General features: G+C 34.2%; 1 protein-coding gene and 1 pseudogene across 1 annotated transcript; one reads left to right on the top strand and one right to left on the bottom strand.

The window, feature by feature from the left end:
* Positions 1-2,354: 2,354 nt before the first annotated feature.
* Positions 2,355-4,237, bottom strand: LOC133284840 (low-temperature-induced 65 kDa protein-like). The gene is made up of 4 exons (XM_061481951.1): positions 4,152-4,237; positions 3,229-3,500; positions 2,561-3,097; positions 2,355-2,398 (listed from the first exon to the last, which is right to left on the bottom strand). Exons 1-4 carry the CDS (start codon positions 4,235-4,237, stop codon positions 2,355-2,357), a joined length of 939 nt encoding a protein of 312 aa, XP_061337935.1.
* Positions 4,238-5,903: 1,666 nt separating this feature from the next.
* LOC133284839 (uncharacterized) lies at positions 5,904-11,563 on the top strand (annotated as a pseudogene).
* The last annotated feature ends 1,373 nt before the right edge of the window (positions 11,564-12,936 follow it).

The following is a 12,936-nucleotide window of genomic DNA, read 5'->3' as shown; positions in this document are numbered from 1 at the left end:
TTCAGATCCCAAAATTTCATCAAATCGGACTTGAATAGCACCCCTTAACATTGTTTTCAAATTTACATAATTTGGAAAAAAATTAACTTCTCGTGCAAAAGTTATTTTCCCTTCCTTTAATTCATAGAAATAAAAAATTAGATATAAACTTCATATAAAAATTTGCATGAAAAACTTAGCTTTAAGAACTTGTTTCATTGTGTTATTTTTTTTTGGAAAATTATATTATACAATTGTTTTTTAAAAGTAATTTACAGAATAAAAATATAAAAATAACTTGTTCGGTGGATTTTGTTTAAAAAATAAGTTTTGAAACTTGAAAACACTCTTGCCATAGGAAAAATATTCAGTGATTGAGTCTTTATTTCTACTTCTCTCTCCTCTCTCCTCACATTCTCTCTCTCTTGCTGGTATATGTGGGCCTGGAGCGCTGAATATTCTCTCCTTGCCACAATGATAAATTATGATAAATGGAGGCGACAACAGTTCTAACGACGGCCAGTGGTGGCTTTAGCGGCTGTGACTACTGTGATTGTGACAGTGGTTTGAAGTGAGAATAAAAAATCTATGAATGCAAGTTGAAAATAAAAAAATAAAATAAAATGTCTTCTTCTTGTTTTCTAAAAATAAATTAGAGAACAAAATTTTAAAACAACCAAATGAAAAAAGAAGCCTGATAATATTATTTACCACTTTAATCTTTTTACTATTATTTTTGTATTACTGTTAGATTGAATTCAAATCAATAGTTATTTAGGAAGATCTCACATCTTTACCTTTTTTTAGTTCATCCATGTCATCTATTTTATCTCATACAAATACAGAAAAACTAAATAAAAATAAAAATTACACTCTCCGCCACACAAAACAAAGAGAAAATATTTGTCATTTTAAAGTACATAAATTTAATCATTTTAAGTGAATATTTTGATGATTTTTTAACTTCTTTCTTTTACAATATTTTTTTTTCTCTCTCCTCCCAATTTTATGGAGAGAAAATATAAAAAAATTATTAAAATCACCAAAACACGTCATTTCACTCAAAATGGCACAAAAGTTGTATACTTTAAATTGACGAATATTTTTCCATTCTTAAATACAGGAAAACTATTTTCATGCACAAAAATTAAGCGCTTAATTTTTCACTCTAAATTATAAGGGATCCTAATAGTCGTCCTTAGAGTAACCCTTTTACTTTGTCTTATTTATATATTTACTTAAAAAAAAAGCATTTATATCTTATAGAAAGTCATCAATAACATGAAATATTGGATCATACTTAATGTGATTATTATGTTTAAGCTTGAATTGAAAATCCCAATGATCACCCTACTGCGTATAGAAAAGGGAGAATTGTGCAACTCATATAAAAAAGTCTTCTGATTTAGTATTACCATTTTTGTTATCCACTATGATTCAAGTGCTGATGTTACTTTTTCATTCTCACCATCGAAGGTTTAAGATTATTGATTTTCGTTTTTGATTTTAATTCTTGCAACTTTCTACCATGTAGCTTTGTCTGACTACTCTTGGAGTTTATTTATAGGGCATTGAATTCTGTTAATTTCACTGGCGCTTTTAGTAGCAGAGAACATTTCCTCCCTTTATTTGGCTACTGCTTCAATGTCACTGCTGTTCTTTAGAATCCAGAACCTAGAAGTGGCAACTTCAAACTATAGGGCCCTATGAATCTATTGAGGTATAATAGTATACTTGGGTGAATCTGTCACCTTGTGTATATCGGCAAAATTATTAAAATAATTTTACCTATCAACTTAAACTTTTAAATTGAATTACTTTTTCACATTATATGAGTTTTTGTATCCTCCTCACCACCCTATATCCTATTAATAAATTTTTAAATATTTGTGAAAGGGGTTATATATTATTCATCCTTCAAGTCCAATAGACTCTTGTGTAAAAGAACGTATTAGAAAAATATAATATATATAAAACCATTAAAATAACGTTCACATAACATTTTAAGCTACAAGACCTTCACCTAGATCTTAAGCTACAAGTTGAGAACAAATTTCTATGCCCTTTGTTAACTAATAACCGAGTCATAATTAACCCCGTCTAAAAATGATGTAGAACTTCAGGTGTGCAAATAAAACTAGTGTTTCTACAATGAATCCTTCCACAAGTGCTTGGTGCACACACTGCACACATTTTTTTGGGTTATCATGGTGCGCAAGTTTATTTCCATTCAAACTAAATTTTACACAATATTGGAAATGATCTTTCCAGTCTAATTATTGGATACATACACAAAAAGGCCAAAAAAAGAGAGAAAGATATTGTATACATATGGTCATATACAAAAATGCAGAAAGGAGATCTTTCAAGGACTTTTAATTTGCCTGAAGAATTCTCCCATGGCTCTCTTCCTGATCAACTGCAAAATGTGGAACGGTCACATGAAATATGGGTTTTCTGTAGTGACAAAACAGTTTGTATGAAAAAAAAAAAAAGAAGAAGAAGAAAAGACCAGATTATAGTGTCAAGCATGTATCATAACAGGATAGCAGGAACATGAGATAATGAAGTGATGTTTTACCTTGTTGAGCTTTGGTTATTTGAGAGGAAGCGCGTGTTGTAGGAGTTTTGACTGCATATTGTTGTGATGGTTCCTCATTCCGTAGCAAAGAATTTACAGCTCCTCTCACCTTCTCCATAACACCTGCATTATTGGAGCTTGTATTTTTCTCCCTCAGTGGTGGAGATGAGGTTGATGAATTTTGTGTATGCGATAAAAATGAGGAATTGGGTGGGGTGATTGAACAAGTTTGGGAGGACATATTAGTAGGAGGAGTTGAGGAAACAGCATGATTTTTGGAGGACATAGAATGGGCTGCATATGACCCTTCAGCTACGGTTTCAGTCATTGTTTTGTTTGGACAAGGAGTAGTAGTAGTTGTAGGTTGAGTTTCTGTTGTTGTGGACTTTACAGGACTAAGAGGCTTTTCTTGATCTTGTTCCACACCGGATTTGACATTGCTCCGCAAAACATGCTTCTCACAGATTACTGGACTTGCTCTTGGATGCTGCCTTGCATTTTCTTTGTACTCGTCAGGTGCCAGCTCCGATTCATAGACTGAAATGTAATGTTCATACAATATATATATATATATATAAATATTAAAAGGAATGAGAAACGAAAGAAAGAACAAATGTTTGTGCAAATGATCAATAAACTAAGGAATTCAATGATGTGTTATATATTACTTGGAGCTCCAAGGTATTCAGCATCATCTTCTTCCTCATCCTCTTCTAAACTAACACCCCAAGATGGAGTGAGGTTCTCATCTTCTTGTCTTCTCTTGCTGAGGCTGTAACGCAATTTCCTGGCTCTTTCCTTCACTTTGGTCAGAACTGATTTCTTCGGATAGAGGCCTTGGTCTTCTTCAGGGTCATGGTGCTTCATCCTCTCGAAGTAAGGAGACAAGGGAGAATGGGAGGTAGGAGAATAGGTTGGTGACATCCTAGAGGATTCACCTGTACGTGGAAACAGAATGATAAGAATATGATTTTCCTATGGCCATTACATTCATATCATAAAACAAAACAAAGCATGCTTTTTTCCTTAATTACTTTCATTGACAAATGCATGGTTTAACATTGATTTATATGTCTAATGGCAGTGGCATACCCTTTTTGTTAGTGAGTAGGTACGATGGACAGAGACTTCAAAAAACTTTATGTGTAGTGTCTGATACTTTCTGACATTCTATGACACTCTCCACATTCCAACACGCGTTACAAAGACTCAAAAAAGGTTTTAAAGGTTGTGATGTTTTTTAGTTCTAACTATTAAATTTATTAGACTACGATAACTATTTTATTGAGTTTAATATAAATATTTGTGATATCTTATGTTTTTTTTGCAAGATTAATAGATATTATAAGTTTGTTTTATTTTTTGTTAAATTATTGAATATTAAATATAATATACACTACATAAATTAAAAATATTATTTAATATCAAAATGTGTTTTAACACATCGAAATCTAATTTTTTTAAATTAATATATTAAAATATTTGTCGTGTCGTATTTCGTGTTCCGTGTGAGTGCAACATAGTTGAGTAGCGTAACATAATTAAGCTTTGTCTAAAGCCATGATAATTGTTTAATGTTAACAACAAAGGATTACCTCGAAGGAATTGTTCCATGGTAGCGGCGGTTGGACTTCTTGAAGTATTAACATGTCTGTACGTGCGTTCCTGCTGAGGCATTTTTTCTGAGTAGCTCCTTGGATTGCAATTTGCCTTGGCTTTTGAAATAACTCTGGTTTTTATATTTGTTCATACAATGGGTTATAACAGGCAAAAATTTAACACAAAATGAACCGTGCTCAAGCAAATTGGTTCCGGGGTTCTTGCACAGCGCAATGATGCAGAGGCTAACGTGGAGACACACTTGTGGGCTCATTTTTTACACGTGGAGACTATCAAGTTTTCTTGCACTAAACCTTACAAATAAGTACTTACCTGAAATAGTAATTTGACCAGGCCCAGGATGAGAAAATTTGTTGAAACTTGAAACACCTTAACTGGTAAGCGGAATTGATAAATTAAGAACCTTAACAGTAAAATATAACAATTATATATTTCAAATCATGTGCATGAGAAAAAAAAAACATGAAATATATAAACAAGGGGATGGGATAACGTGACTATTTTTTTCCATACCTACCTTATATATTAATATCCAATATCGTTACATCAGAATTTCAAGAAGAGAGAAAAATTATAAAAATTAGTTGAAATTCTAATCTAATGATGTTGGAGATTAGTAAATAGAGTATATATGAAAAAAGATAGGTGAAATAACCTAACCCATAAATAAGTATTATTATTGATGTAAAATAAATTAAGAATGATGTGGATTAAAATGTTCTACAATGCTACAATATAATATAAATAGTTTAATATCAATTACATGTGTCACAACCGAAATCGTGAGGACAAGATAGCCTAAATTTAAAAAATTTAAATAATGAAGTCGCTACCAATTTTATTTAAATTAGGAAAAACTAGAAAACCTTTATATTTTAAATTGGTCTTTTAAATTTGAGATCCGGTTTTGGGAGTCTATTTATGTATAGGGAAAACTAAATTTCACTGCATTCCTGATATATCCATTTAGAAAATGGTTACTGAAGTTAATTATGCAAATCATTATTAAACTTTAAAAGTTTATATGATTTCCCAAAAATTAAATGATAATTATTTATAAAGAAAAATTAAATTATAAAATTTTTATTTTAATTTGACGGGAGAATTCTCTCTCCGACGTATTCATTGGTATAATAGGAAACTCAAAGCTACGTCATTCTTAAAAATAGTTTGTGAGTTGATTAATTTAAATTTTAAAATATTTATTGAATGTATAATATTTGAAATTATTTGATTAATATTTTTAAAGATATGGTTTTAGAAAAAAAGCTTTAAAAATATTAATAAAATAATTTCAAATATTATACATTCAATAAAAATTTTAAAGATATGATTTTAGAAAGAAAAAAAATAACTCTGCCTATGTGTGCTTGCATGCATGGTCTGTACCAAGCCAGGATAAAGGAGAAGGGTTGGCCTCAGGTCTAGCGAATCGACCATAAAATGCAGCTATATTTATGAGATGAACCCTTATGATTTTTCGTTGGGGCATACCCTTCATAGCGACGCGTTAAATCGGGCCCCGGGTGTAGCGAAAAATGGGTTAGGGCCCTTGCCACAAGGCAAGGCGCTGCATCGGGCCCCGGGTGTAGTGATAAATGTGCTAGGGTCCTTGTCTCAAGGCAAGGCGTCAGGTCTTCACCCGAATTTGGTGAGAAGTATGTCAGGGTCCCAACACGCAGATAAGCGAGCGTGGCGGGCAAGTACAGCTCAGGGGTTAAGGATGCGATTGGGAAGTTGGAACATAGGAACATTAACGGGTAAATTGAGGGAGTTAGCAGATGTTTATGCTAGAAGGAAAGTGAATATTGCTTGCTTGCAGGAAACTAAGTGGGCTGGAGAAAAGGCCAAGGAAGTGGATGGAACTGGTTTCAAGTTATGGTACATAGGTATAAACAAGAGCCGAAATGGTGTTGGAATTATGATTGATAAAAGTTTCAGAGATAAAGTTGTTGACGTCAAAAGGAAAAGCGACAAGATTATTCTGGTTAAGCTTGTAGTGGGTGATTTAATATTGAATATCCTCATTGTGTATGCACCCCAGGTTGGATTGCAACCAAATGATAAGAGCCAATTTTGGGAAGACTTGGAGGAGGTTTTGAGGGGGATACCACGAGAGGAGAAGATTTTCTTAGGAGGAGATCTAAATGGTCATGTTTGTAAAAGCAATGGAGGTTTTGATAGAATTCATGGAGGTTTTGGCTATGGGACGAGAAACGAGACTGGAGAAGATATCTTCAATGTTGCACTAGCCTACGATTTGATGCTAGTGAACACCTTTTTTTCGAAAAAGGGAGTCACATCTAATCATATATCATAGTGGCCAAAATCGTAATCAAATCGATATCTTTATGGCTAGAAGAGAATATAAAACTTCTTTTGTCGACTGTAAGGTCTACCCTGGAGAGTGTGTTGCTAAGCAACATAAGCTGGTAGTCCTGCAGGTTCAATTCAACAAAGTACTTACAATGAGGAAGAGGGCCCAGAACCCAAGGATAAGATGGTGGAAGCTTAAGGAGGGAAAAGAGAGACAGTTCAATGAAAGAATGTTGCATGAAAGACCTTGGAAGTTTGACGGAGGAGTAAATGCATTATGGAATGAGATGTGTATTCAGAATATGGGAAGGAGGGTGTTGGGAGAAAGCAAAGGAATTGGATTTCATACAAAGGAAACATAGTGGTGGAATGGAGAGGTGCAAGAGGCAATTAAACATAAGAAGAAATGCTTTAGATCTTTGCATAAAAGCCCCAATGAAGAGAACTTGCAAAAGTTTAGGTTGGCAGAAAAAATGCAAAGAAAGCAGTGCGGGAAGCTAGAGGCAAGGTTTTCGCCGATTTGTATAAAAATCTCGGGAGAAAGGATGGTGAAAAAAGTATATATAAACTTGCAAAAATAAGGGATAAGAAAAGTAAAGACCTTACCCAAGTTAAATGCATCAAGGATGAAAATCAAAAACTTTTGGTGAGAGATAAAGATGTAAAGGAAAGATGGATGAATTACTTTAACAAACTGTTTAATGGGGATGGCGATATAAGCGAGGTGGACTCAGAGGATGCCTATGATGATTTGAGTAGAAGATTTGTGCGCAGAATTAATACACATGAAGTTAAGGAGGCTTTAAAGAGGATGAAGACTAATAAAGCCTTGGGACCTGATGGTGTCCCTATTGAAGTGTGGAGAGGTCTGGGGGATGTGGCAATACAATGGTTGACCAATATTTTCAATAAGATTCTTCAGCCAAATAAGATGCCTGATGCATGGAGAAAAAGTATGATTGTGCCTATTTACAAAAACAAGTGAGATATACAGAATTGTTCTAACTATAGAGGCATAAAGCTAATGAGCCATACTATGAAGTTGTAGGAGAGAGTTATTGAACATCGCTTGAGGAGAGATACCAAGGTTTCTGTAAATCAATTTGGATTTATGTTAGGAAGATGTACCATGGAAGCCATTTTCTTGATGCGACAATTAATGGAAAGATATCGAGAAAGGAAGGACTTACATATGGTGTTCATAGATCTTGAGAAAACATATGATAAGGTTCCAAGGAAAGTTTTATGGTGGGTTCTTGAAAAGAAAAAAGTACCATCAAAGTATGTAAAGGCAATCAAGGATATGTATGATGGGGTTACTACATGTGTGAAAGCTTGTAACGAAACATCAAGTTATTTTCCTATCACGGTAGGTGTACACCAAGGTTCGGCTCTAAGCCCTTATCTCTTTGCCTTAGTTATGGATGAACTAACAAAAGATATTCAAGAGGAAGTGCCATGGTGTACGCTTTTTGCAGATGATATTGTGCTTATTGATGAGAGCAAAGAGTGTTAATAAAAAACTTGAATTATGGAGAAGCACGTTGGAATCTAAAGGATTCAGGTTAAGTCGGAGCAAGACTGAGTATCTGAAGTGTGAGTTTTCTCTGGTAAGAGATGTAGACCAAGATCACGTACATCTAAGTGGTCAAGAGGTACCCGAGAAAGATGCTTTTAGATACTTGGGATCCATTTTACAAAAAGGTAGAGAGATTGATGAGGATGTAAATCATAGAATCAGAGCAGGGTGGATGAAATGGCGCAGTGCATCTGGGTTTTTGTGTGATCGCAAAATCCCCCTTAAGTTAAAAGGAAAATTCTATAGAACAGCAGTAATGCCTGCAATGCTATATGGAGCTGAATGTTGGCTACCACATAGGCAACATGAACATAAAATGGGAGTAGCAAAGATGAGAATGTTAAGGTGGATGTGTGGTTATACGAGGATGGATACGATAAGAAATAAAGATATTCGACGAAAGGTAGGAGTACTACCGGTGGCTGAAAAGATGAGAGAACATAGATTGAGGTGGTTTGGGCACGTAATGATCCCGTAAGAACAAAAGTCTGTTACCAAGAGCTCAACACAAAGAAAGGTAGAGGTAGACCGAAACTTACTTGAGAGAAGGTAGTAAAACAAGACATAATAGAGTGAGATATAGATTGACGGACGGTGTGCCTTAGAACGGAATGGAGAAGAGCTATAAGGATGGTGGAGGGTTAGACCCGTTGTTATTCCTATGTTCCAGATTGTCCCTTTTTAGTCTTTTTCCTCTTTATTTTCCCCTTCTTTTATTACTTATATATATATATATATATATATATATATATATATATATATATTATTACTATTTTATTTTTATTTTTATCTTTTTTCAACCTTTTCGTATCTTTTATTTGGGTTCATCTACCACCGACCCTAATTAATTTGGGATAAATGTGTAGTTGATGTTGATATTGATGATTTTAGAAAAAAATAGTTTGGTTAAATTTTGAACCATCGAGTTGTCGCAACTCGGACACTTGAAATGAAGTCATATGATTAACAAGACGTCGCAGCTTAATGAATCCCTTCTTAATTAAAGCGAGTTGATTTTTAATAAATGTATTAGTGCAATATAATCCGGTAGAGTTTGGTTCTCTAAGCTGTCATAGCTAAAGTGAAGTAACAATCTGTCTCAACTCAGTTAATTCTTAAAAATAAATTAATTTTGATGTTATATAATATTTACTAATTAATAATTAAGAAGAAGAAATTCCATCATAATTTAACTTCTCTAGCAAAGATTCAGATCATCAGGTTGTCACAACCAAAATATTACTAAACGAAGTATACAAAATTAACAAGTTATCACAGCTTAGCTAACGAATTATGTTTTGATACTTTATTTTTAAAAAAATAATGATTAAGAATAGGATTCGTTATTATTATATTTAATTTTGAAATATAATTTATGTTGGGAAATCCATTTAATTGAATTTAAAATTTGTAAATCATTAGTTTGTCGCAGCCTAAATGAGTCAAAATACAATTAAGTTAACCTATTTTATTGTTAAGAAAATTAAAAATTTATTTATAATTATGGATTAATAAAGAAAATGAATTACGATTTAAAAATAGAGTAAAGACCCAAATTGGTCCCTGACAAAAAAACTCGGTGTCCAAATTAATCCCTCACAAAAATAAACTCGTTAGATAGTCCCCAACAAAGTGAAACAAGACCCACATTAGTCCTTCTGTCAATCCAAAACTCACGGTGTCAATGACGGTGATGATGTGTCATGTTAAGTGACATGCTGGAGGCCACGTGGGTTGAGGAACGACGTCGTTTTGAGAGACTCATACACGTTGGTCAGTATGGTCCCTAACAGTTTTAATAAAGGGGACCAGTATGGTCCCTAACATTTTTATCGGGGTCCTTTTTAGTCCCTACTAAAGTTCTGTTAACACCAGTGCCACCATTTGCTATTAATACACCAGCAATGTCATTTCCCCTTGTACATACTGATATTAGTCATGCATAACACAATCAACTTTTGCATAATTCACACCATGACATTCTTAGTTTAGTCTTTATATATTGTTCCCATTTCCCCTTGTACATAAATATACTTTTTGTCAATGTTATTAACCAAATTCAACTATACAGTTAATAACATTGACATTACAAAAATAACTACTTGCTCTTAGTACCTTCAAGCAGGAAAGACACAAAGACATGCAGAGCCTTCAAATTTCATTATGGACAAAAAGTACGTATGTTTGATTCGAAATAAATTCAAAACAGTACATTACAATTTTCCTTCCGTTCAAAGCATATATACTGCTTTTCAATGTAATCAGAATATACCTCGCATATTTATGTTTAAGGTTTCTTAACTCATCCTAGGTTATGGTATTATTAGATCTGGGCTTATCATTCTCAAGCTGCCGGAGATAAGATAAAGTTATCTCCGGCTACTAAATCATAATCGTACAAAGATGGATCAATAGTGATAAAGGAAGAGAGAAAAAAAGGGAATCATAACCATTCAAAGGTCAATCAATACATATAAGGAAATAAATAATCAAAATGACGTAGTTTTGGGGTGGCCGAAGATAAACTTATCTCAAGCAGCTTGAGAAATGTTTTCCCTATTAGGTCGTGTGAATATTATTTTATAGACTAGAAAATTGCTTATCTTACTTCTAAATCCTACATATTTTGTTACTTGAATCTCAACAGAAAATCAAAAAGTTAAAAATATCGCTCATTAAAACAGCATAATTTTTATTTCAATTTCTTTGACGATGCCAAATACTTATTTTTGAACAAACAATGAATACCCAACAGAAGAAATAAATCCCTTCAATTTTATTTTATTTTAAATGGAAAAGATTAGCATGAACCCAATAAAAAATAATTGATTGATTGGTTGGGCTGGATGTATGTGGCATGGTTTGGCTTATAATGTTTAAGAACCTACGAAGTAAGAGCATGTTTTTCTCATTTGAGTTCAATCATACATCTGTTAGAAATAACAGTAGTTTGCCAGTTGTTTTGGCTGGTTGAGATTTTCTAACACTAGCCTGAACCAAATTCAACCTCCAAGACACTTAGAAACCCTAATAGATCATTTTTTGGGTGCCCCAAATTCAAGGTGGGGTTGATTTTTTCATGCGTTATTTTTGTAATGTCAATGTTACTAATTGTATAGTTGAATATGGTTTAGGAAAAGAAGTCACACTGTAACTTTTTTACATGGGTGGATGATGCTACATCTGATACCATGGAGTTGGAAGATTGGACAATTAACAAGCTGGAGTTGAATGTAGCTGAAATGGAGTTCAAGTTGAACTTTTTGGACATGAAACTCAATGATGAACTGCAGCTGGAGGTGAATGACCACAAAAAAAAGATTAATGAGCAATGTATAAAGATTGAAGACATACCATTGAAGATGCAAACAGACTTTGAAAGGGTTGAGAAGGAAATGATGCATGTGTGTAGGTGTGCTAGGGTGTTTGCTAGATCCATTATTGTTGTGTTTCTAGTATGTATATATCTTGCAAATAGGCTGGAGTGAAATTTAAAATGTGGTTCTGTTGAGATTTACTGGTGTAATGAATTGTTGTTCATGCAATGTATGTAGCATGGCTTATGTATTTGAAGTTATGTTTATTGACACAAAATGTTGTATAAACTCGATGGAGATAAAAAAAGGAATGGGAACAATGTATAAAGACTAAACTAAGAATGTCATCATGTGAATTATGCAGAAGTTGATTGTGTTATGCATGACTAATATCAGCATGTACAAGGGGAAATGACATTGCTGGTGTGTTAATAGCAAATGGTGACACTGGTGTTAACAGAACTTTAGCAGGGACTAAAAAGGACCCCGATAAAAATGTTAGGGACCATACTGACCAACGTGTATGAGTCTCTCAAAACGACGTCGTTCCTCAACCCACGTGGCCTCCAGCATGTCACTTAACGTGACACATCATCACCGTCATTGACACCGTGAGTTTTGAATTGACAGAAGGACTAACGTGGGTCCTGTTTCACTTTGTTGGGGACTATCTAACGAGTTTATTTTTGTGAGGGACTAATTTGGGCACCGAGTATTTTATCAGGGACCAATTTGAGTCTTTACTCTTAAAAATATTTAGATTAAATAAAAAGCTAACAAGTCATCAAGGCTAAACTAATTCTTTTTATTTTCTCCTGCGCAAACTCAATTTGAAAGCATGTTTATAAAAATCAATAAACCAAATTTTTATCAAATCATTCATTATTGTCCAATGGCATTACTCTATCCTTGAAATTAGGGCCGGCAAAATGGGCTGAGCCCGCCGGGCTGGCTCGCCCCGCCTGCCAAATGGGGCGGGCTGGGTTGAGTCTTTCAACCCACCAGCCCGCCAAACCCGCCCCGCCAAACCCGCCAGCCCATATGGGTCAGCCCGCCACGGGGCGGGTTAGCCCGCCAAGTCATTTTTTTTTTTTTTTTTAGGTTACCCAATTGTTATGTAGCTCCGTATCTTAGATTTCTCTGCTTGCAAGTGGCTTTTTTGAATTGTTGTGGACTGCTCATACAACACTTTGTTACTTGTTTTGTTATTCTATTTTATCCTGATATGATTTTATTTTTTTATTATTATTTTTGGATTGAAAGATGCATATTTATATGCAGATTATTAAACACTGATCTTCTTGGTTTCATAAGCACATTAGGATTTTATACAGATTTTTGTATGCTTTTATGCAGATTTTTTTATGTGATTTTATGCAGAATTTAATTTTTTTTATTTTATTTTTTTATTTTTTTTATTTTAGGCGGGCTGGCCCGTAGCCCGCCAGCCCACTCATAAAACGGGCCGGGTTATTCAATTCAACCCATTTTGTCAAAACGGGCCGGGGCGGGCCAGCCCATTTTGGGCGGGCTAGTGGCGGGCC

This window comes from Gastrolobium bilobum, unplaced genomic scaffold, assembly GCF_033153095.1.
Source record: "Gastrolobium bilobum isolate Gb01-03AN ecotype WA unplaced genomic scaffold, APGP_CSIRO_Gbil_v1 utg881, whole genome shotgun sequence".
Classification (NCBI taxonomy): Eukaryota; Viridiplantae; Streptophyta; class Magnoliopsida; order Fabales; family Fabaceae; genus Gastrolobium; species Gastrolobium bilobum.
The sequence above is the reverse complement of the archived record's forward strand: the minus strand, read 5'-3'. Positions and strand labels throughout refer to the sequence as shown.

What these genes read in the sequence shown, in the direction of transcription:
- LOC133284840 (XM_061481951.1), bottom strand. Translation starts at nt 4,237, where the DNA reads ATGCCTCAGCAGGAACGCACGTACAGACATGTTAATACTTCAAGAAGT. An exon ending in TGAATACCTTGGAGCTCCAA is followed by an intron (nt 3,098 to 3,228) that starts GTAATATATAAC and finishes ATTACATTTCAG; the next exon opens with TCTATGAATCGGAGCTGGCA. An exon ending in AATAACCAAAGCTCAACAAG is followed by an intron (nt 2,399 to 2,560) that starts GTAAAACATCAC and finishes CACATTTTGCAG; the next exon opens with TTGATCAGGAAGAGAGCCAT.